The following is a 23,490-nucleotide window of genomic DNA, read 5'->3' on the forward strand; positions in this document are numbered from 1 at the left end:
CCACCTCCGGTCTCCTCCCACCGGAGTCCCTTCGGGTCCCTCCACCACACTCCGCTCGGACCCGAGGCTTCGGGCGCAGTCGCCGCGCACGTGTGTCCCGCGGCGCCCCCTCCCGCTGCGCCGCCCGTCGGGCATGGACTCGGGCCGGGACTTCCTGACCCTGCACGGTGAGTTCCCGGCTGGCGTGCGGGCGGACCCTGCATGGGCCGACCCCGCGAGAAGCCGTTCGCTGCCCTGGGCCGGGGACCCCAGTTCCTTCGGCCGCCCTCCGTCCCGCCCCGGGCCCGCCTCTCAGCTCCTTTGTTGCACTAGGGGAAATCTCGGCACAGGACTCTCGGGGTGGGACTGCCAGGCAAGACCTTGGGCGTCTCCAGGCTTGTCCCCCAGATCTGGCCCGAGGTGGTGGTTGGGGTGGGGGTGCGGCTCTGAAGACTTCTGGAAAGGCGACCCCCGACCCTCAGACCCCGCCTCAAGGATTTTGCCTTCTTCTGGTCTCAGAAGCCTGGGCTCCATGGTCCACCGTACACAGAAGGGCCAAGGAGGGACGGAACTAGCATCCACGAATAACCAAGTTCTCCCCCACACCGTCCCGGCCCGGCTGGAGAGGCTCCCCAAAGTCCAGGCGTGCCTGGACCGCGTCAGTCCGCGTGGGTGTGGCGGGGGGGTGGGGGGTGGGTAGGAGATGAGGTGCGCAAGGTTGGCTGAGGTCGGGCTGGGCAGCTTCAACTGCTCCGCGCAGAACTCGGAGTCAGCGATGCCCAAGCTGCAAGCAGCAGCCGGATCCTCCCGTTTGCGCACTCTCCTGGCGGACCGGCTGAGTATCACTTCGAACTGCCTGCAGCTCCACCCTTTGTCCAGCCGAGTTCTGTCCCTCTGACCCACCGGGGAACAGTCTTTGCCGCATTGCTGTCCCTCCAGGAGAAAGAGCAGCTTCCCACTGCAGAGCCTGGAGGTCTTCTGGCAGGTCAGGCCCCCCAACCTGGTCTGGCATCTCTCTGCTCTAGCCTGGGGACTCACTCACTTTTAAGGGTGCCTTGTCCTGATTTCTGAGATCATCTGCCAGTTCATCAAACCCTGCCCCTTAGGCCATACACTCACTGCCTAACCCTATCTCCCTGTTTTCTAGGATCCCTGGGGTTGGAGACTTAGTGCCCACCCCTTATCCATCCAAGCCATACATGAAGATAATAGAAAAGAGAAAGGCAGACACCTCCAGCTGCCCACTAGAGACCCCCTGGAATTCAGGGGAATAGGAGATGTTTCTTTCAGCCAGCCCCTGGTCTGTCTTACGTTTCCTAGTGTCCATGGCCCAGAGAGATCTTATTCAGGGCCCAGAGCTGTGACCCTCCCACCACTGGCCTGGGCTCCTCAAGGTAACCTCATCCATCTGGGTCATGGGACTCCTGCCCCTTCCAGTGCTTCCTCTTCTCAGACCAGAGGTGTCCTTAGTGCTCCTGCCAAACTGGCAGGAAGGGAGTCTGGATGGCTCAGAGGACCACAGTGGAGACCTCTGCTTTCTCTCTCATCGTCCCTTAGTCAGTACTGTCTGTCCTGCAGAGTGCCACCTCTTCTGGGTCTGTCTCACCCTCAGATCTCCTAAAAGCCCTTTCTGGTCGCCTCTGACACAGCTCATGTTGGAATGGGCTCCATCTTCGGGCGTCTGTGCCTTTGTCCGGTCTTTCTCCCCTGGTGTCTTCCCTGGAGAGGAAGCTATGTGGAGGCACTGTAGCGTGGGTTTGGCCCATTCTCTTTGAGATATGCCTCCCACATGCCTCACTCTGTCCAGCCTCTCCTGAGGGACCGTCAGGGACACTGCAATCTGCAGACCCTGCCACTTCAAGGTCATCACCCAGAATCACCTCCCTTAATTGCCTCGGTCCCTCCTGCAAACCAGATCAGGAAGCAAGAGCCTGGCAAGGGGAGTTGATGGCAGGAAGAGGTGGTCACTATACCCTGCCCTGTGCCATTCCAGGGTGTCCACACTGCACATTGGAGTCTGTACCCCTTTCAGATTTGGGGCCCTATGGCACCAAACATGTGGCTTGGGCGGTTGGCAGTCTGCCACAGAGCCTCCCTGGATATGAGCTGTCCTTTACGTCCTCACCCCAGATGCAGTGTAGTCTACAGGCATGGGTTCTAGAGGCGAATTGAGTTCAAGCCTTGACTTTTTCTTTTCTTTTTCTTTTTTTTTTTTTAAATATTTTATTTATTTATTTGACAGAGACAGAGAGATCACAAGTAAGCAGAGAGGCAGGCACAGAGAGAGGGGGAAGCAGGCTCCCTAGGGAGCCCGATCCCAGGACCCTGAGATCATGACCTGAGCCGAAGGCAGAGGCTTAACCCATTGAGCCACCCAGGTGCTCCTAAGCCTTGACTTTTTCATCTCGGACAAATCCCTTGATTTCTTGGTGCCTCAGTTTCCTCAGTGAAATAAGGGACAAGAACACTACTGATGTCATAGGCTTGCTGTGAGGACTGAATGCTGTCACACATATAAGGCAATGGGAACAGTGCCTAGCGCTTGGTAGCGGCTGTGTTGCTGCAGGAGGCCCACCCTCAAGGGATCATGCCCTGTTCGTTCTTGGGAGATGAGGGGGGCACTGTAAGGGAGTCCCTTGCTAGGAAAAATGTGCCCAGAACAGGGCTCAAGAACCGAGGGGCTCATTCTGGTGTCTCTGGAAAGCCCTCAGACTGATGCTCCAGTCTCCTGGCTTCCTTCCCCTACTCCACTACCTTTGCTGTCTCTGTTCTAGCCAGACCAGCACTGGCCTCACCAGCAGGTCTCCACATATACCCCAAAGGACACTACATTACAGGCCCTCCCCTTGCAGAACAGGTCCACCTTCACTAACTCTACCTGCCCCGAATCCACCCTGCCCCACTGTCAAAACTAGCATTTGTAAAAGTGGAAGGCAGGCTGTGGGAGGGGCTCATCTTGGCCCCAGGAGGCCCGGGCTCCAGTCCTCATTTGGCCTCTATTTATAAATGTTTTGACCCAGAGCACATCTCTTTGCCTCTCTGGGCCCTTTTTGTCCCCCCATGGCATAGCAGCACGCAGTTTACAGGAGACGTCGTGAAGAGAAAGCACAGATTGGCATAGGAACTCTGGGTTAGCAAAAGAGCCAGTACCCCCAAGAGATAATGGTTCCAGAGCCATCATAGCAAGCTGGGGAGGCCAGCCCCTTATCACCTCAATTATGTTTCCAAACTGTGCCTGAGGTTCCAGGCCCATACCCCACAGACACACACTGATCTACACTGATCTTAACATTTTGTACCATTGGTCACTTTGGCAGTCAGATGAAGCCTGTGGGCCCCTCCTTGGGGTCATGTTTTTATTTTATTTTGTTTTGTTTTTAGATTTTATTTATTTTTATTTTGAGAGAGAGCATGAGAGAGAGTGTGTGCACAGAAGCAGGGGGAGGGGCAGAGGGAGAGGGAGAAGCAGGCTTCCTGCTCAGCAGGAAGCCAGATGATTCCAGGTGGGATCCTGGGACCCTGAGATTGTGACCTGAGCCAAAAGCAGACACTTAACAGACTAAGCCATCCAGGCATCCCAGGGTCATGTTTTTAAATACATTGAATAAAATACATGAGAACTCAAAGGAAGCAAATTATATTGAGATGTGATTCTATCCATAGATCTTTGGTGTGGGGCTGTGGTGGGGGCGGTCCTTGATCTTCTGGATGAGAACCCTTGTGTGATTTCTCTAAAACAGGTTCGCCTTACCCTCTGCCTCCTCCCCCTCCACATGAGGAACAACTTGCTTGTGCCCATATTTCAGCTCATCTACACTAACACACGTTCTCTTGATTTAGTCTCTGCCGCACGACCCAAGTCACTCCCGTTTATTGTTAGTGTTGCTTTGCTTGGCCGTGCTAATGACTGGCTTTGCCGGTGACTCACTGCCAGTGCTGGTGACTGGGGCAGCAGTAAAGCGAGTGGAGGAACTATTCAGAGGCAGAGAGTGAAAGAGAGGGGTGAGTCAGGCCTCTGGGTGGTGTCCTGACCTTGGCACACAGTAGGGGCTGGGTGCATGAAAGAGAAGTTGTAACTTACATGAAAGGTCCCACTGTTCCCGAGCACACTGGCAGCACAGTTTTGTATAAAGTTGCAGTAGTTCTCATCTATTCATCAAAGCAAGCCTGCGTTAATGGACTCATTTTAAGATCAGCCTTTTTTTCAAGAATTCCATTCGCATTTGGAACCTTGGAGATTACCCCACTCGGGTGGAGAAACTGTGAGAAGGAAACAAGTCTGCCTGTGAGGCAACAGCCTGCTGAATTACAATGAATTCGTTGAGTAATTGAAGTAAAATATTTGACGGGCTTGGTGGTCTGCCCCAGGCTTCATCCCCGGCTCCGTCTGACCCCGCCCCATCCCGTCCTTACAGACTTGACCACCCAGGCCGCCGCTACCCGATCTCCCCTCCTCTGCTCAATCTCACTCAAGCTTCGTCCTCCGCCCGGCCCCCAGCAGGTGTCTCGAATTCGCGACTTGGGCCCCGTCCCCGGTGGACACCGCCCCCTGGTGGGACACCAACTCCAAAGCTGAGGTTCCGCCCCTCCCTGCCCGAACCCCGAGTTTTCAGCGCGGGGCCCTTTCTCGGCTCGCCCTCTGGGCCTTAGCTCCGTCCCGGGTCGGCTTCCTGAGTGAGGCTTTGCTTGCACTTCGCCTCCCAGACCGTGCGTCTTTCCCCCGCCACCCACCCCAACCTCTGTGGCTGTGGCTCCGTCCCCTATCCGCTTTCTGGGTTCTGGCTTTCGCCACTGATTAGCTTCCTGGGTTACAGATTTGTCCCACTCCGCCTCTTGGGTTTTGGCTCCTCCTCTCCTATCCTGGAGTCCGCCCTTGCCGCACCCCCCAGGAACAAAGGTCCTCCCCCTCCCGGACTGGCCACGTCTCCTGGGGTCTGCCTCCGCCCCTTTTAGCCCTGATTTCTCTCACGCCCCGCCTCTAGGGCCGAGACTCCGCCCCTCCGAGCTGGCCCCTCCTTCTGGGCTCTGACTCCGCCCCTCCACGCCCGGGCGCCGCTGTGCTTCACTCCAGGGCTGTAGTTCCGCCCCCACTGCCAGGGCTTTCTAGAGGCTGCGCTGCCCGGGTCAGGCTCGGTGTCCCAGAGGCAGTGGGGAGCGTCATGCAATGCCTAGGATTCCCGAGCAGGAGCCGCTCCAGAGAGCTCTACTTGCAGGAGCAGAGCCTCAAGGTGGCAGCGCTCAATGGGCAGAGGCTGGGTAAGGACCGCAGGGAGCACGGAGCTCTGCTGAGAAGGCAGCTAGGGCAGGATGTAGACTATGTTCCTTTGATCCTTTGGTTGGACCAGTTTAGTACTTCTGTGAGTACTTCTGTGTTTGCAGGGGTGGCATGTGGAGTGTTTTCGGGGGGCGGGGCGCGGGGGACTGGTTACTTCTCATCTACCTGAGCCACTCCAAAGCCCCCCACCCCTTACCACCCCTCACCCCTCCTGTTTATGTGGCTCAGTGTGTAACTGGTATGACTGTGTAACCCAATGAGATGATTTTCTGAGACTGTGATCCAATGTGATGCTGTGTAAGTGTGAATGCCAAGTGTGATAGCCTAGTGGTGATTCTGTCCCTCATGGGGTACGTGGGGCCACTGGCAGCAATGATGATTGATAACACTGTGTGACCAAGTGTGTGACATTGTGGCACTGGTGTGACCTTGTGTGGTCCAGTGTGATACTCAGTGCCATGACTGACTGAGGGTGACAGATCAACAGTGGGTGACCCGGGTGACTGGTTCTGTGTTACAGTATGTGTTATGTGGATTTTCTGACATTACTCAGTGTGCCTGAGCGGGGACTTGCATAAGGTAATGTTTCCTAGCACTAACCCTTGGGCAGGCTTTGGAGTCCTGACTCCACAGTGTAACTTCCTTGAGCCTCAGTTTCCTCATCTGTAAAATGGGAGTAATGATAGTGCTTTCCTCCTCAGGTTGTTGGGGGGATTAAATACATGTGCTAAGAATGGTATCTTATTCAAGTATTGGCCATGAATGTGATGGTAGCTGCTATGATTATCATAGTGATGATGTTTTGGCACTGTGTGTTGAGTGTGGCAGTGTGTAACTGTGTAGCTTTGTGTGGCTGTGGGGTACAGACCCAATTTGTCTCCATTATGCATCAGTACAGGGACAGGACTCCACACCAGAAGCCTCAGAAATAAAAGGGCCAGCTGTCAATGAGATTCAGAGGTGAGGGTGCCTGCCCAGGTCCTCTAATGGCCCAGAAGGCAGTGGCTATTATCAAGGCCCACCTTGGGGCTGAGGTCCGTGTTCCGGAAACCATGTCGGCAAACAGGGGACTTATCTCTGCCTGACCGTAGACAAGGCCACAGCCTGGCTCCAGGACAGGATGAACATGTCATCTCCCCACGGTGTTTTCCAGAACCAGAGGGTGGGGCTCACCTTCCACTTTCCAACCTCCTCCCCCATTACCATCTGTGTTGTTGGCCATGGCTTGTCCTAATGAGTGCCCAGCTTTGGGGGCCAGGGGCAGGCCAGGGTGAGGAGATGCCCTGCCGATTATACTTCAGCCTCAGAAAGGACAATGGAATGCCCCAGCAGAGGCTGAGGGACTCCCTTCTGGTATCTGGGAACTCCCTTCCTTTTGTTCCAAGTGCCCCAGACACAGCCAGCAGTATAGGACATCCTATAGCCCTTCTCAGCTCCACTGAACCTCCCCTGGGGTTGAAGGGAGGCTGCTCATACTAAGACAGAGGGGTCTCCCAGAAGTGTGCAGAAACTTGGAACAAAAAAAGAAGAAGGCACATCACACTGTCACCTCTGAGGAGACCCACACAGATGCTTCTTCTGATGCTGTTCTCACCCAGGGCTGATGGGGGAACAGAGGCAGGGGGAGGAGAGCTGCCTAAAGCCATGAGGGGGTGTGTGTGGGTTTAGCACTGGGCTCTGTCCCTAGTGGTGGCAGGAGACTGGGGAGGGATAGAGAGGGTATAGGTGGCTGAGGCCTGGGGGAAGCGGTCCAAAAGGTTTCCTTTGTCTTGTGGGTGTGTGGGCCAGGCTGGTGGGGTTGGGGAGTGGGGAGATCCTGTCGGACTGTGGATCTGGGCTCAGAAAAGAAAAGCTTATAGACCTCGTCACAGGCCCCTCCGATTGGACCCACATGGTCCCCAATGCCACCGCTCTGCTGGAGCAGAAGGATAAGGATTGCTGAAGGGCCACATAGTTTTAGTTCTGGGGATAGAGTGAGGTGAGATGGCCAACCAGCTCTGAGCAGAGATGGCTGCTGGACTGATCTGGCTCCGTGGATAGATATGGATCTAGATGCATCTATCTCTGTATTATATTGATGAATCATTGAGATGGGGAGTTGTCTCTCCTTGATCACAGTTCATACAGACTCTGTTTGGAGAATGAGGGGATGAGGGTGCCTGGGGCGCCAGGCCTAGTGCCCCTTTGGTACCTCTTGCTTGGACCTGTTAGGGCAAAGGGCATTGTATCTTTGGGAGCCCATGCTGTGGAGGCCAGCCCGGGACTCTGAAGATAGCTGAGCAGGAGAGGCCTTGCAGCTAGGGTCTGATCCTTGCTTAGGGCCCTGGGCCGCTGGGTCCTGCCTCAGCTGCTAGGAAGGCTGCACTGTGCTTTGGGGCTATTATTCCCTGAGAGTCCCAGATCCAGGACACTCAGAGATGGGGTGGGCGGGGAGAGCCAGGGGCATCCCAGAGGCCAAACTTGGGCCACAGTGGGCTTATCTGTCTCTTCTGGGGGCAAGGATCAGAGACCTACTCAAGTAGGTGGAGGTCAGGATAGGGGAGCAGCAGGGGTGAGGGTGACAGGGATGGGCACAAGGGTCCTACAGCAACCATAACCTTGACTCCAAGAACTACAACTCTAGAACCTTTTTGTTCCTGCTTGGCCTGTTACTTTGGTCCCGGCTTCCTTCAGATCACTCTGACCCCTAAGTATGACGAGGAGGGGCACGTTTTGTTTTCCAAAGTCAGGCCATTTCTCAGGCATTTCTCAGGTGTTCTTGAATTAGCTGCTTCGCCTTCTCCATTCAGCTGTGGATGACAGGTCACAAGTGAGTGGGTGGGTGTCCTAAGGTTTGCATGGCCTTGGCTGGCAGTCAGAGATGACTTCTTGGAGGAGGCAGGGCTCCAGGATCAGGTTGGCGCATGGGTGAAGGTGGGAGAAGGAACCATGAGCGGAGGATGGTGAGAAATGGGACCCTTCTCCAAGAGGGCCCAGAGGTGGGAGTAGTTAGCATGGGGCCTGAGACAGCAGGGATGCCAGAGGAAGTGGCAACTCACCAGCTGTAACCCTCTAGGCCTACAGGATGATGAGGACCTACAGGCACTGCTAAAGGGCAGCCAGCTCCTGAAGGTGAAGTCCAACTCATGGCGGCGAGAACGTTTCTACAAGTTGCAGGAAGACTGCAAGACCATCTGGCAGGAGTCGCGCAAGGTCATGCGGACCCCAGAGTCCCAGCTGTGTGAGTGTCTCATGGCTGCAGGTGGAGGGGGTGGGCAGAGTGTGGACCCTGTGCTTGTGTGGGGAATTGGATGCTGGTTGGGGCAGGGGATGGGGGTGGGGAGGTCAATCCTGGACCAGGACCACAAATGGGGACACCCAGGCCTGGCCTGTTGGTGCCCAGGTTGGTCACACAACCAGGACCAAATACAGGGAAACTAAAGCTGGCAAGCTGGCAAGGATGGGGGAGAAGGGTTCTTTAAATCACCAAAGGGACTATTGAGGCCTAGTCTGGGCCGGAGAGGGCAGTCATGGAGGACCAGAGATGGAGAGGCTAAAGCCTTTTGAGGGTAGGGATACATAACTGTGACCACAGGTGGGAAAGCCAGGCTCAGGAGTAGGGAGGTTGCTGGACCATGTTGTCTGAACACACAGGGTATCCACCCAGACCCATGTGAGAAGGAGGGAAGTTGGGTGGATTAGGACTCCAGGTGTAGTGAGGCCAAAAGCCAAGCCCAAAGTCCGGGGCAGATAAGGCCCTTCCGGGTATCAGTGGCCAGGATGTGAGGTGGGGCTGCAGAAGGCAGTGCCTTCCTGGGACTGGGGCCATAGCAAAGAGGTAGAGTAGAGTGGAGAGAGGCCTTAGCTGGGCAGCTCCCTGGAGGGTGTTGGGTCTGAGGATTTTCTGGAAGCTTTGGAAAAGGCCCTGCAAATGGAGAGCGCCTCCAGAGTCCTCCCAGAGAAAGAAGCTGTGCTGGTTACCTGCCTTAACACAGAATGCCCTAAAGATTCTGTAAAATGAGGGGTGCCTGGGTGGCTCAGTGGGTTAAAGCCTCTGCCTTGGGCTCAGGTCGTGATCCCAGGGTTGTGGGATTGAGCCCCGAATTGGGCTCTCTGCTCAGCAGGGAGCCTGCTTCCCCTTACTCTCTCTCTGCCTGCCTCTCTGCCTACCTGTGATCTCTGTCTGTCAAATAAATAAATAAAATCTTTAAAAAAAATTCTGTAAAATGAGAAGTGCCCACTGCATCTTTACTGAGAATATTTTATTTATTTTTTTAAAGATTTTATTTATTTATTTGACAGAGAGAGATCATAAGTAGGCAGAGAGGCTGGCAGAGGGGGGAGGGGGAAGCAGGCTCCCTGCTGAGCAGAGAGCCCGATATGGGACTCCATCCCAGGACCCTGAGATCATGACCTGAGCCAAAGGCAGAGGCTTAATCTACTGAGCTACCTGGGCACCCTAGTGTGAATATTTTAGACCAATGCTACCCAAAAGAACTTTCTTTGATAATAGAAATGTTCTATATCGGGGCGCCTGGGTGGCTCAGTGGGTTATAGCCTCTCCCTTCAGCTCAGGTCATGATCCCACGGTCCTGGGATCGAGTCCTGCATCGGGCTCTCTGCTCAGCAGGAAGCCTGCTTCCTCCTCTCTCTCTGCCTGCCTCTCTGCCTACTTGTGATGTCTGTCAAATAAATAAATAAAATCTTTAAAAAAAAAAAAAAAGAAAGAAAGAAATGTTCTATATCTATGCTGTCCAATATGGGTGCCTCTAGCTACCTGTAACCATTGAGCCCTTGAGATGTGCCTAGTGTGACTAAGGAACTGAATTCTTAATTGTACTGAATTGTAGCTGCTTTGTATTTAAATAGCCATGTGTGGCTGGCGGCTATTGTATTGGACAATGTGGAAAGATCTGGTACCTGAATTTCACCCAACCCAGACCCCCCCCCCTCGGCCGTGGTGGGGAGAGGGGGAGAAGGGGCAGGGGCAGGGGCAGGGGCAGCCCACTGGGGAGGGCAGCCAGACACAGGTGACAAGCTCCAGATGGGAGAAGGGACAGGAGGATGGGAGGTGCCCAGGAAGGGTTCACTGGGCCTCAGGACACTGGGCAGAAACCTGAGAAAGTATTGTCTACTGGCTGTGTTGCCTGTGGCAGGGTCAGAGGTGAGGCAGGACAGGATCAGGGTTTGATAGGGAGAGCTGGGCTGGGGCTTTGGGGCTGTGGGCCATGGAAGGTTTCTGAGCCAGGCAGGGTAGGGTTAAAGTGGACAGAGCCTGAAGTTCTCTCCAAAAGCCACCCGAATACGAGTCAGTCACACAGCCTGGGAGTGACCCAGACCTCGGCTCTGTCTGTTGGTGGCCCCAGCCAGGCTCCTTCATGGGTCTCTGCCCTGATATGGGGCTTCCTGTTAGACACTGGTGGGGGTGCGGCACGGTGGGAAAGGGAATCTCACTCTCTGAGCTCTGGGGATTCCTGAGAGTCACCCCCTCCACCAGCCACTACATATGCCTGGTTCCCCGTTGTGTGCCTGGCACTGGGTGGCGGCTGGCATGGGGGCAGAGACAGGAGGAGTAGGGGAGATGAGCCCCTCATACTAGGAGAGAGGCTAAAGCCTTTTGAGGGTAGGGATACATAACTGTGACCACAGGTGGGAAAGCCAGGCTGGAGAGATGAGCCCCTCATACTAGGAGGACTGTGGGCACAAGGGCAGGAGGGGCCTTCCAGGATGGAGACTCACATGAGCCAAGGTGCAGGGGCAAGAACGAGGAAGGGGCATGAGTGAGCAGCCTGACCTCACCAGAGGGGCTGCTGAGGGGATGGGTGCGGCGGGATGTGCTCAGAGTGACACCGAGCTGGCTTTTGGGCTGAGCATACCTGTTGGCTGATGCCCTTCTCTGGTGGAGCAGTGAGACCCTTGTCCCCAAATGCTCTCTCCCCCCGGGGAGCCTGAGGCCAGGTGAGGGAGGAGGGGAACAGCGCCCCAGTTCTCTCTGCTCCCTCCTCCCTAAGTTTTCCCTGATCCTGCTGCTGCTCCTGTCCCTCCATTCTGGCTTCCAGGCATTATCAGCAGTGCGGGTGTCTGGACTCTTTCTCTGGTGCGGTGGGGGTGCTGGCAGCCTGGGAGCTGCCTGGCTCCGGTTTCCTGTTTCCACTCCCAGCCCAGGGCTGCAGCAGCTAGTCTGGGCCTAGCAGGCATTAAGCAGGGACATCCCCTGCACCCCAGATTGCCTGGGGCTCACGTGCCCCACTCTCGGAGCCTGCTGCCCAGGCTGGGCACATCCCTTCACCTGGGGCTTGCAGGTACATAGGAGGCTTCTGGGCACTTGGGGTGCAGACAGGCATAGGAGAGCTTGGCAGCTGGAGCTGGGCTAGGACCCAGGACAGAGAGATGGCTCAGGACATAGGTGGGGCAGGGGCGGAGACTGGACCTTGAGGCTGAGCAGCTTAGCATGAGCCCAGCTGGGGGGACTGGCTCCCAGCCAGGCCAGGAAGGGCACCCTGAGGTCGGGAGGTTGGTGGTGGGCAGGCGGCAGTCTTGCTGCTCCCTGAAGCTTGGAAGGCTTGGATGTGAGAGGAGGGTTCTCCCCTCAGTTCCTAAGGGCAGAATGATGGACTCTCTCAGATCCTTCAGGGCCACCACTTGAGTCCTAGAGGGCAAGAGCCTTCTCGCACTCTTCCTACCAAGGGGTTCCCTGATCAGGACACACACAGACACACGCAGGCCAAGGTCAGGTCTGTGCTGCAGCATACACACTTCTCCCTGTGGCCCCACACCCCAGGGCCAGGGCTGCCTGAGTGTGGCTCCAGGCTCCTGCAGGGTCAGCGGAGGGGCCTGCGGGGAAGATGCCCCAAAGGCCCAAAGTCACGTATGATCCGGAGGGTATGTGTCCTATCTGTCACAGGCCCCAAGCTCCAGAATGACCTCTCCCCATCTCTAAAAGCCCTGCCCTGCCTGAGTACTCTCTCAGGGGCCCTCCTCCCTCCATCTGGAAACAGTAGGGCCTGGGGTCCCAGGTGCCCTTCTCTAGCGTCAGTCTTTCCCGCTGTTCCCCGCCCCCCTCCCCGTATTTCTCCTACCCATCACAGCTGGGTCTCACATTCCTCCTCCACCTCAGTCTCTGTCCTCCTTCCTCCCTTGTGTTCCCCTTGTCCGTCCTGCCACCCCACTCCTTGTCTCTGGATCCAGGCCTGAGCTCCAGCCCTGGCTCTGGGTACCCATGCTGTGCTTTGGCCACACCAGGGGTGGGGACAGGCCTCGCAACTCTCTTTGCCACCTATCCCCTTCTTGCAGTCTCCATTGAGGACATTCAGGAGGTGCGGAAGGGGCACCGCACAGAGGGCATGGAGAAGTTCGCCCGGGATGTGCCCGAGGACCGTTGCTTCTCCGTGGTCTTCAAGGACCAGCGCAACACACTAGACCTCATTGCACCATCGCCAGCGGAGGCCCAGCACTGGGTACAGGGTCTGCGCAAGATCATCCATCACTCGGGCTCCATGGACCAGAGGCAGAAGCTGCAGCAGTATCCTTCTGGTGGTGGTGGGTCCTGGCTTAGCCTGTGGATCCTGGCCGTGGTCATGGCCAGGGCAGCCTGGTTATGGAAGATATTGAGCCTGGGCCATCATACTGACATAACAGAGGCTGGGTGGGTGGCTTACACGACAGACATGGATCTTCTTACAGTTCTGGAGGCTGGAGACCTGAGGTCTGGGTGCCAGTGTGGTTGGGTTCTGGCGAGAGCTCTCATCCTGGCTCGTGAGTGGTTGCCAGCTCACAGTGTCCTCCCATGGCAGAGAGAGTGACAGGCAAGCTCTTTGGTGTCTCCTCTTATAAGCGCAGTAATTCTATTATGAATTACATGACCTTATATAAGCCCCCCATGACTCATCCCCAGATGCCTTCATATTGGGGGGCAGCGCTCCCACATATTAATTTCGGGGCAGCACAGTTCAGTTCTTACATAAAGGGAAGCAGAGGAGGTACCTCTGGTCTACTCAGTGCAGCCCCTGCTGTCCCTTCTTCTCCCCCCTTAACCAGCACAGAGTCCTGCTAATGGCAGCAGTTTCCATGTGAGATGGAGTCTTGAGTGTTTGACTGTTTCTTGGAGTTACTACATATTTCCGTCTGGGAATTTGGAAGGCCAAGGTACCCCCTGTGCCATTCTTTGGGGAATGGTCAAATTTTCCAGGGCCTCATGTGCAGGTCAGCCTATAGGCTTAAAACAAATTCACTTCTACATCTGGATGCACAATAGCACACTAGCCTGTGGTTCAAAGTGGTCAGACTTCTGGTACAGAGGATTAGGGTGGAACCAGCTTCAGTTCCTTTATTTTAACGACAGTTTTATTGGCATATAATACACATACCATGTGATTCGCCTGCTTAAAGTGTACACGTCAATGCTGTTTAGTATGTTCACAGGGTTGTAAGTAATTTTACAACACTTTCATCACCTTAAAAGGAACCCTGTACCCATGAGCAGTCAGGCCTCATTTCCCCATAATCCTCCAGCCCTAGGCAATCACTAATCTTCTTTCTGGCTCTTTATGTTTGCCTTTTTCTGGACATCTCATATAAATGGAATCATAGTCTTTTGTGACTGGCTTCTTTCATGGAGCTTGTTTTTCACGTGAATCCATGTTGTAGTGTCGATCAGTACCCCATTCCTTCTTATGGCTGAATAATAGTCCATGGTGTGGTTGTTCCACATTTTATTTACGCAGCCAGTGGTTGATGGATGGTGGGGTTTTCACTCTGGAGCTTTTATGAATTAATGCTGCTATGAACACTTGTGCAGAAGTTTTGTGTAGTACATACCTAGAATTTACAAGCCTTATGGTAACTGCATGTATGTTTAACCTTTTGAGTGACTTCTAGTTTTCCAACAAGGAAATTGACATTCCCACCAGGAATATATGAGGGTCCAGTTTGTCACATCTTTGCTAAGGCTAGTTACTATCATTACTACTTTTCTATCCTAACCACCCTTGTAGGTGTGAAGTTGTATCTCATTGTGGTCTCAACTTGTATCTCTTTGACAGCTAATGGTGTCAGCAGTCTTTACATGTGTTTTTTGTTTTTTTAAGATTTTATTTATTTATTTGAGAGAGGGAACACAAGCAGGGGGAATGTGAGAGGGAGAAGCAGGCTTCCCGCTGAGCAGGGAGCCAGGTGTGTGGCACAATCCCAGGACCCTGAGATCATGACCTGAGTTGAAGGCAGACATTTAATGACTGAGCCACCCAGGCATTCGTCTTTACAGGTGTTTATCGGTCATTTGTAGAAATACCTATCAGATCCTTTGCCCACTTTTTATTTTTATTTTTTTTTAAGATTTTGTTTTTAAGTAATCTCTACAGCCAACATGGGGCTTGAACTTACAACCCTATGATCAAGAGTTGAATGCTTGGGGGCACCTGGGTGCTCAGTCAGTTAAGTGTCTCACTCTTGGTTTTGGCTCAGGTCATGATCTTAGCGTCATGAGATTAAGCCTCACATCAGGCTCTATGCTTAGTGCAGAATCTGCTGGAGATCTCCTCTCTCTCTTTTACCTCTGCCCCTCCCCCTGCTCTCACATGCTCTTTCTCTGTCTCTAAAATAAATAAATTAAAACTCTTAAAAAAAAAAAAGTTGCACTCTCTACCCACTCAACCAGCCAGGTACCCCTGTTAAGCTCTTTTTAAAATGGATTTATTTTTTAAAAATCTTTACTTGTAAAATCTACATAACATAAGATTTACCATCTTTAACCATTTTAATTGTGTTGAGTACATTCACATTGTTAGTGTAAGATGCAACCCTTCTCATCTTGTAAAACTGAAATTCTCTCCCCATTAAATAACTTCTCATTCTCCCACCTCCAGTCGCCACACCCCAGCCCTGACCCCTCACAGCCACAATTCTGCCTACTGTCTCTCTGAATTTGACCACCCTAGGGACTTCAGACAAGTAGAATCATACAGTATTTGTCTTTTTGCAAGTGGCTTATTTCACTTAGCATAAATGTCCTCAAGGTTCATCTGTGTGGTAGCCCATGTCCGAATTCCCATTCTAAGGTGAAATAATAATATTCCACTGTCCACATACACCATATATTGTTTTTTCATTCATCCACTGGTGGGCATGCTTCTATCTTTTTTCTGTTGCTTCCACCTTTTTCTGTTGTGAATAATGCTGTTGTGAGCATGGCTACACAAACATCTCTCTGAGACCCTGCTTTCAATTCTTTTGGGGTCTATAGCCCAGAAGCAGAGTTGCTGGATCACAGGGTAATTCTACTTTAAGTTTTTGGAGGCACGCCATATTATTTTCCGCAGCATCCGACCTACTTTCTACTCCCACAATGCTCCAGGCTTCCAATTTCTTCAAGTCCTCAACACACTTGTTCTACGTTTTTTGGGGGGTTTTTTTGGTTTGGTTTGGTTTGGGGTTTGATTGGTATCTTATCATGGTTTTGATTTGCATTTCCCTAATGATTAATGATATTGAGCCTTGGTTTTTTATTGCTTTTCCTGTATCTTCTCTGGAGAAATGTCTATTCACATCCGTGGTGCAGTTTTTACCCGGGTTATTTGTTTTTTTATTATTGAGTTGTAAGAGTTGTTTATGTATACTAGGTACAAGGCCTGTCATAATTATGCTTTGTAAATAATTTCTCCTATTGTGTGGGGTTTCTTCTCTTGATGGTATTTGAAGCATGAATTTTTAGTTTCGGTGAAGTCTAATTCATCTGCTTTTTTGCTTTTGTGGCTTGTGATTTTTGGTGTTCTATCTAAGAAGGCTTTGCTTAACCCCAGATCACTTATGTTTACTCTTACTATTTTCTTCTAAAGGTTCTATAATTTTAGCTATTACATTTAGATCTTTGCTTCATTTTTAATTCATTTGTGTGTGTGGTGGGATGTGGGGGATTCAACTTCATTTTTTTTTAGCCTGTAGGTAATTGTCCCAGCACCACATGTTGAACTTGTCTTTACACCCTCATTGAAAATCAATTGACCGTAAATATGAGGATTTCTTTTCTTTTCTTTTTAAAAGATTTTATTTATTTATTTGAGAGAGAATAAGTGTGAGAGAGAAGTCAGAGGAGAGGGAGAAGCAGACTCCCCACTGAGCAGAGAGCCCATTAGGGGCTTGATCCCAGGACACCCTGGGATCGTGACCTGAGCTGAAGGCAGACGCCTAACTGACTGAGCCACCCAGGCACCTCAAGAGGGTTTATTTTCATGGCTGTCAGTTTTATTCCATTTATCTATGTCTGTCCTTGCACCAGCACACAACAGTTTGGTCACTGTAACTTTGTAAATTTAGATATCAGGAAGTGTGAGTTCTCCAAATTTTTTTTTTTAATGTATTTATTTGAGAGAGACTGAGTAAGCAGGAGTGGGAGGGGCAGAGGGACAGCAAGAGAGAATCTCAAGCAGACTCCAAGGGCTTGATCTCATGACCCTGAGATCAAGAGTTGGATCCTTGACGGACTGCTCCACCCAGGTGCCCCTGTTCTTTTTTTGCAAGATTGTTTTGACTCTTCTGGGTCCCTTGACGTCCCATGTGAATTTTAGGATCAATTTCTGCAGATAAGCCAGCATTTTTATGATAGAGATTGCATTGAAACTGTAGATCAATCTGGAGAGTATTCCTTATATTTAACAATATCAAATCTTGTGATCCTTAAATATGGGTATCTTTCCATTTATTTAGGTCTTCCTTAATTTCTTACAACATTGTTTTGTAGTTTTCAGAGTATAAGCTACACATTTAAAAAAATTATTCCTAAGTATTTTAATTCATTTTGAGGCTACTTGATGGAATTACTTTAATTTCATTTTTTGATTATTCATTGGTAGTGTATGTCCAACTGCTTTAAGGGACATCCTTTGAGCTCTTTTCATTTCCTTACTCTACTTTTCAGCGTTTCGTAGATTTTTAAGTATTTTTTTCTCAGTGCTACCTCTGCCTAATTTTGAGCTTTCTTAAAAATCCAATTCTGTAGCATCCGCTTATCCTTGAACAGTCTCGTGCCTCCAGAGGGTTCTGTTGCCCAGCCCTTGAGATCACAAAGCCATCCCAGCCTGCTAAATAATCATTGGCATGAGGACCTCATGTTTGGCTGGACTACTCTGAAGTTGATTTTTTTTTTTAACCTGGAATTCTGCCATAATTATTTTTTCATGTGAATATATACATAAAGTATGGCTATGTTAGAATGAAGTTTTCTTTAATATTTTTTTTAAGATTTTATTTATTTATTTGGCAGAGAGAGATCACAAGTAGGCAGAGAGGCAGGCAGAGAGAGAGGAAGGGAAGCAGGTTCCCTGCTGAGCAGAGCCCGATGTGGGGCTCAATCCCAGGGTCCTGGGATCATGACCTGAGCCGAAGGCAGAGGCTTAACCCACTGAGCCACCCAGGTGCCCCAAGTTTTCTTTAATTTTTAAAAAAGATTTATTGATTTATTTTAGAGAGAGAGAGTGTGTGTGTGTGCATGTGTGCAGAGAGGGGCAGAGGTAGAGAGGGAATCTCCAGGCAGACTCTCCACTAAGAGTGCTGAGCCCAAGGCAAGGTTCAATCTTGTGATGCTGTGATCATGACCTGAGCCAAAACCAACAGTAGGACACCTAATTAAACACCTGAGCCACCCAGGTGTCCCAGACTGAAGTTTTAAAGGCTGACAAAATGAAACTACTAATATTTGGGTTCTGCCCCCAATCTTCTTTTCTGCATTGCAATTTGCCTAATGATGCACTTGCCAAAAATACTGGAGATCTTACATTTGTATCTATTTTCTGTGTACCATTATGTCATAATTTTTTCCCTGTGTGAGTAGAGTCTCCTCTACTGTAAAAGCTGTAGTGACTGTGTAATATGCAGTTGATGCCCTCTAAGTTAGTGATCTGTTCTTTTAGTGTTGAACATTTATTTTCAGTCTTTCACTACTATAAGTAACATTGCAAAGAACTATGTTCCTAAATGCTTTCGGTATTCAGGAGTATTTCCTTACCAGTAGATTCCTAGAAGTGGAATTGATGAGGCCAATGATGTAATGGTTTCGAGCTTTAGCTCTGTCTTTGCATTATGTTCCCAAGGGTTGAACAATTTCCTTTATCCAAGTGGTAGATTGTAGTGTCCATGTCACCTCACCCCTACCTGCACTGGATAATAGACTTTTCAAGTGCTGATCTTAGAGTTTAAGGAACTGCATCTCATTTGCAAATTGTTAATGTCTTTGATAACCGAGAATGTTTGCAAAAGGTCAGTCTATGGCCTTTTCTCATTTAGTTATTAGGGTCATCATCGTGTTTTCTGGATGGCTTTATTTTTTCTTTATTTGACCCTCAGAATTATTTAAAGTTTACATGACATCAATTATGTTGTTTCCTTTGTGACTTCTTCTAAAAACCTGTTGTCGTTTTTAAAAAACTATTTTCATTGTCTTTGTTCTTTAATTTCTCTGGAATGTACTGTGGAGGTCCTTTTTCTTGACTTCTCCAGGTCAAGTCTGAGAGGGGAGAGGCCAGAGATAATGGAGAAGTGGGGTTAAGAGCCCCCATTGTGAGGATGTGATGCAGGCTTTGTTTTTGCTTGTGAGACACTCCCCTTCTGATCTGTGGCTTCAAGTTTGCTGTTTTTTGTAAAAATAAGCCTCAGGTGCTTAGTCAGGTTGGCTAACTTATGTGTTGAAAATCAGAAGGACATATCTTGAAATGTTGACCGGACCACGGGGGATTTGTTTGTTTACTTTTCTACATTTGGTAAGCTATCTATAGTGAATGCTTTCCCAGTGAGAAAATAATTTTTTTTTTAATGTGAAAAGGTTTGAAGCCAGTAAATAGGAAAAAGCCCCCTTAATAGGATATAACATTTCCTCCTAAGAGGCCATTGGGTCTTGTCTCTGGAATGCTGGTGTGCAGTATGGCAGGCCCGAAGGGAGCTTTGTCTGTAGGTGATCTCAGTCCATCTGGGCCCAGGAGTGGACCCTGGGCTTGAAACCCAGCTACAGCTGGGACTTTGGGCATATCACGGTTCCTGGGTTCTTTCCTTAATTCTTGCCCAGCTGGATTCACTCCTGCTTGCGAAAAGCTGACAAAAACAAGGACAACAAGATGAGCTTCAAGGAGCTGCAGAACTTCCTGAAGGAGCTCAACATCCAGGTGGATGACAGCTATGCCCGGAAGATCTTCAGGGTGAGGCAGGGAGTGAGGGCTGGGTCTGTGTGGCCATGGGTCCCGGGACCCTAGTGGGGAACACACTTTGAGCCCTGCCCACCCGACCTGGCAGGAATGTGACCACTCCCAGACGGACTCCCTGGAGGATGATGAGATTGAGGCTTTCTACAAGATGCTGACCCAGCGGGAGGAGATTGACCGCACCTTCGCGGAGGCGGCAGGCTCCAGGGAAACGCTGTCGGTGGATCAGCTGGTGACGTTCCTGCAGCACCAGCAGCGGGAGGAGGCGGCAGGGCCTGCACTGGCCCTCTCCCTCATTGAGCGCTATGAGCCCAGTGAGACTGGTGAGAGCCTGGCTACAGCCTGTGGCCTGCAGTCTCTGGGGCCACACCGGGCTGGGAGACCCCTGGAGAGACTACAGCCCGAGGGTAGGGAGCTCAAGGGAATAGAGGGGCACCCTGGTCAGTATCTGCTTGCCCCATGAAAGTAAGCAGATGGGAGACGGGGCTCCAGCATCACTAGCCCTCTCTTGGTTGCTTCTCCAGAGGGTTTTGCGGACTCCTCCTCCAGAAATAGAGAGGAGGCTGGGAAAGCAAACCCTTTTCCTGCTTCCGCCCTGGGCGGGGCTTTGAGATGGACGGACGGGGCCCTGTCTTGGAGGGGCTTCAGTCTGGAGGCCTAGAGGAGGAGATGAGGCCCCGGTTTCAGGGGGCCTCACAGTGTGGGGGATCGAGGAGAAGACAGGGCCCCACTCTGGGGTAGTCACAGGCTGATGGTTGACTCACACTCACCGCCTCCGAGAGATAACAGCTCAGGACAGGGAGACATGGACAGCAGGGGGCTCCCCTCCCAGAGCGGTGGCGCCCTGAAGGTCTCCTGAAGGTGGCTGGCCTGGCCCGAAGGGCTCTCACGGGCACTGGCGTCCTCCTTCGCAGCCAAGGCGCAGCGGCAGATGACCAAGGATGGCTTCCTCATGTACCTGCTGTCTGCCGACGGCAGCGCCTTCAGCCTGGCACACCGGCGGGTCTACCAGGACATGGGCCAGCCGCTCAGCCACTACCTGATGTCCTCCTCGCACAACACCTACTTGCTGGAAGACCAGCTCACAGGGCCCAGCAGCACTGAAGCCTACATCCGGTGGGGCCCGGGGAGGGGGCAGGGGCGGGGTCCGGGCGGCCTGGGGGCGGGGCCTGGCGCCTGGGGGCGGGGACGGAGGGCCTAGCCGCCACGCCTACCCGCAGGGCGCTGTGCAAAGGCTGCCGCTGCCTGGAGCTCGACTGCTGGGACGGCCCTAACCAGGAGCCGGTCATCTACCACGGCTACACGTTCACCTCCAAGATCCTTCTCTGCGACGTGCTCAGGGCCATCCGGGACTACGCCTTCAAGGTTGCGCGCGCCCCTGGCGGGTGAGGAGGGACGTGGTAGCGGAGGTCCTTCCACTCCTAACCTGCCCTCGGGCCTCCAGGCGTCCCCCTACCCCGTCATCCTGTCCCTGGAGAATCACTGCAGCCTGGAGCAGCAGCGTGTGATGGCGCGACACCTGCGCACCATCCTGGGCCCCATGCTGTTGGACCGGCCCCTGGACGGGGTCACCACCAGTCTGCCTTCCCCTGAGGTTCGCAGTGGGCATGGGGGTACCCAGACGAGAGAGCAAGGGGACTGGCTGGGAGGCCCTTGGGTCTTAACGAGTGGCTCCTCCCTTCTTAGCAACTGAAGGGGAAGATCTTGCTGAAGGGGAAGAAGCTTGGGGGGCTCCTGCCCCCTGGCGGGGAGGGTGGCCCTGAAGCCACTGTCGTGTCTGATGAGGACGAGGCTGCTGAGATGGAGGACGAAGCCGTGAGGAGCCGTGTGCAGCGCAAGCCCAGGGTTCGAGGGGGAGCTGTGGGGGAGGGGCAGCCCTGGGGCCTTCCCCCATCATGGGATGTTTGCCTTGTCTCAGTTCTCTGTGGCTGCCACTCAGACCCTCTGCACCCCTCTCTCTGTCTGTCTCCCTCTCTGTCTCTCTGCGTCTGGGTTTCTGGCTCTCTCAGTGCCCATCTGCCCCATCCTCTGAATCTAACCTGGGCCTCCCCATGGCCCCCAGGAGGACAAGCTCAGGCTAGTGAAGGAGCTCTCCGATATGGTCATTTACTGCAAGAGTGTCCACTTTGGGGGCTTCTCCAGCCCTGGCACACCAGGGCAGGCTTTCTATGAGATGGTGTCCTTCTCCGAGAACCGCGCCCTCCGGCTGCTCCAAGAGTCAGGTGAGCCCCAGCCCGGCACCCTCAGGGTGCTGGCTGGCTGTCTCAGTATTCGGACTGGCGGGGCCAAGCCTGGCTCCATGACTCTGAACGGGGCACTCCCTGCTGTTATCAGATGGGGGCAGGGCGGGGGGGGGGTGCTCCCTAGGAGGCCTGCGCTTCTGACCACCCCCAACCTTTTCAGGAAACAGCTTAGTGCGCCACAATGTCAATCACCTGAGCAGAATCTACCCTGCTGGGTGGAGAACGGACTCCTCCAACTACAGCCCTGTGGAGATGTGGAACGGGGGCTGCCAGATCGGTATGGGCTGGCAGGGGCTGAGGAGGCCAGGGTGAGGGTTTCAGTCCAGAGGGCCAGGGGTCAGGTGCCTTTGGGGACCCCGCAGGGGCCAGACACAGGGACTTGTGGGCTTAGGAGCTGGTAGTCTTGGTTTGGACATATTCCCACGCCAGTAAGTCAGGGTCTGACATCACCTGGTTAGCCCATTAGCCCTTTGAATTCCGACACCGGAAGTGGAATGTGAGGCTCGTGTGGGTCAGTGATGGGGATGGGAGGACAGGAGGCACTGAAGGGATGCCAGACCCCGCTTCTGCCTCACTGTGTGGCCCTAAGTCCTCTGTGTACCCTGAATAGGCCGGGCTCTAGGGCCCCCACTTCCAGCCCACAGCCCGTGACTGCTTTGTCTGCCTACAGTGGCCCTGAATTTCCAAACACCTGGCCCAGAGATGGATGTATACCAGGGCCGCTTCCAGGACAACGGGGCCTGCGGGTATGTGCTGAAGCCCGCCTTCCTGCGAGATCCGAACTCTACCTTTAACTCACGTGCCCTGACTCAGGGGCCCTGGTGGACCCGGAAGCGGCTCACTGTCAGGGTATGGCCAGCCACCCACAGGACGGGAGCCCAGGGGCCTCCCTCCTCCCCACTGCTACTCCTGAGCCCTCCTCTGTCCCTTGCCTCTGCTCAGGTAATCTCCGGGCAGCAGTTGCCAAAAGTCAACAAGAATAAGAATTCAATTGTGGACCCCAAGGTGACGGTGGAGATCCACGGTGTGGGCCGGGACATGGCCAGCCGCCAGACAGCTGTAGTCACCAATAACGGTACTTGCCGGGCCTGGGTGGGGCCTGACCCCTAGAGCTGGCGTCCCTGCTCTTGACGTGCTGTTTGCACTCCTAGGTTTCAACCCGTGGTGGGACACAGAGTTTGAGTTTGAGGTGGTCGTGCCTGAGCTTGCCCTCGTGCGCTTTGTGGTGGAGGATTATGACGCATCCTCCAAGAACGACTTCATTGGTCAGAGCACCATCCCCTTGGGCAGTCTCAAGCAAGGTGAGTGTTTGTTGAGGGGAGGGGACGGCAAGGTGGAGGAGGCAGGGCCTGATACCTTGGGCTGGGGCCGTGGAAGCCTCTCGAAGATGCCTCACTGAGTCATGGGAACTCTCTGTGTTCTCTTTCCTGCCCATCCCCTGCCAGGATACCGCCATGTCCATCTCTTGTCTAAGAATGGAGACCAGCACCCGTCTGCCACCCTCTTTGTGAAGGTGTCTCTCCAGGACTAGGTTTGGGGGTTCTGATGGGGGCTGCCTCAAGCAGGCTGGGCCCTCTGTCCTCATCCAGGAACAGGGCTGCTGTGGCTGCTCCCAACCTCTCACTTGGAGCTAGAGGCCCCGCCCTGACTTCAGCTCTAGCATCCCATCTGTGCTGCTGCTTCTCTGGGGTCCCAGGAACTGGCCCTGTCCCTGGAGCTCTCCTCAGTTCCGTTAGGAAAAACACTGCAGCCCTCCGCCCTCTGGCCTGGCCCTGGGCTGAGGGTTTTTTATAAAAGTTAAAAGACTAATTCCTATGGTCTCTTTACCGGA

The 23,490-nt window shown here is 52.9% G+C and overlaps 1 protein-coding gene across 2 annotated transcripts; it reads left to right on the forward strand.

The window, feature by feature from the left end:
• On the forward strand, nucleotides 1–23,468 carry PLCD1 (phospholipase C delta 1). Of its 2 annotated transcripts, none has more exons than XM_059390557.1 (15): nucleotides 1–167; nucleotides 8,310–8,474; nucleotides 12,527–12,755; nucleotides 19,284–19,413; nucleotides 19,508–19,739; nucleotides 20,331–20,532; nucleotides 20,637–20,781; nucleotides 20,861–21,010; nucleotides 21,103–21,261; nucleotides 21,479–21,638; nucleotides 21,820–21,936; nucleotides 22,330–22,508; nucleotides 22,602–22,734; nucleotides 22,811–22,960; nucleotides 23,105–23,468. In XM_059390557.1, the coding sequence occupies exons 1-15, from the start codon at nucleotides 134–136 to the stop codon at nucleotides 23,188–23,190; spliced, it is 2,271 nt and encodes a 756-aa protein (XP_059246540.1). In that variant the 5' UTR covers nucleotides 1–133; the 3' UTR covers nucleotides 23,191–23,468. The 2 variants fall into 2 exon arrangements, with proteins under 2 accessions (XP_059246540.1, XP_059246539.1); XM_059390556.1 differs by lacking the exon at nucleotides 1–167 and adding an exon at nucleotides 5,107–5,235.
• The last annotated feature ends 22 nt before the right edge of the window (nucleotides 23,469–23,490 follow it).

The sequence above is a fragment of the Mustela nigripes genome, chromosome 2, assembly GCF_022355385.1.
Source record: "Mustela nigripes isolate SB6536 chromosome 2, MUSNIG.SB6536, whole genome shotgun sequence".
In the NCBI taxonomy this organism is placed as follows: domain Eukaryota; kingdom Metazoa; phylum Chordata; class Mammalia; order Carnivora; family Mustelidae; genus Mustela; species Mustela nigripes.

Coding starts and splice junctions, on each gene's coding strand:
- PLCD1 (XM_059390556.1), top strand. CDS start 5,139: ATGCAATGCCTAGGATTCCCGAGCAGGAGCCGCTCCAGAGAGCTCTAC. Junction 19,414..19,507: donor ATGCCCGGAAGATCTTCAGG/GTGAGGCAGGGA, acceptor CCGACCTGGCAG/GAATGTGACCACTCCCAGAC. Junction 19,740..20,330: donor CTATGAGCCCAGTGAGACTG/GTGAGAGCCTGG, acceptor CCTCCTTCGCAG/CCAAGGCGCAGCGGCAGATG.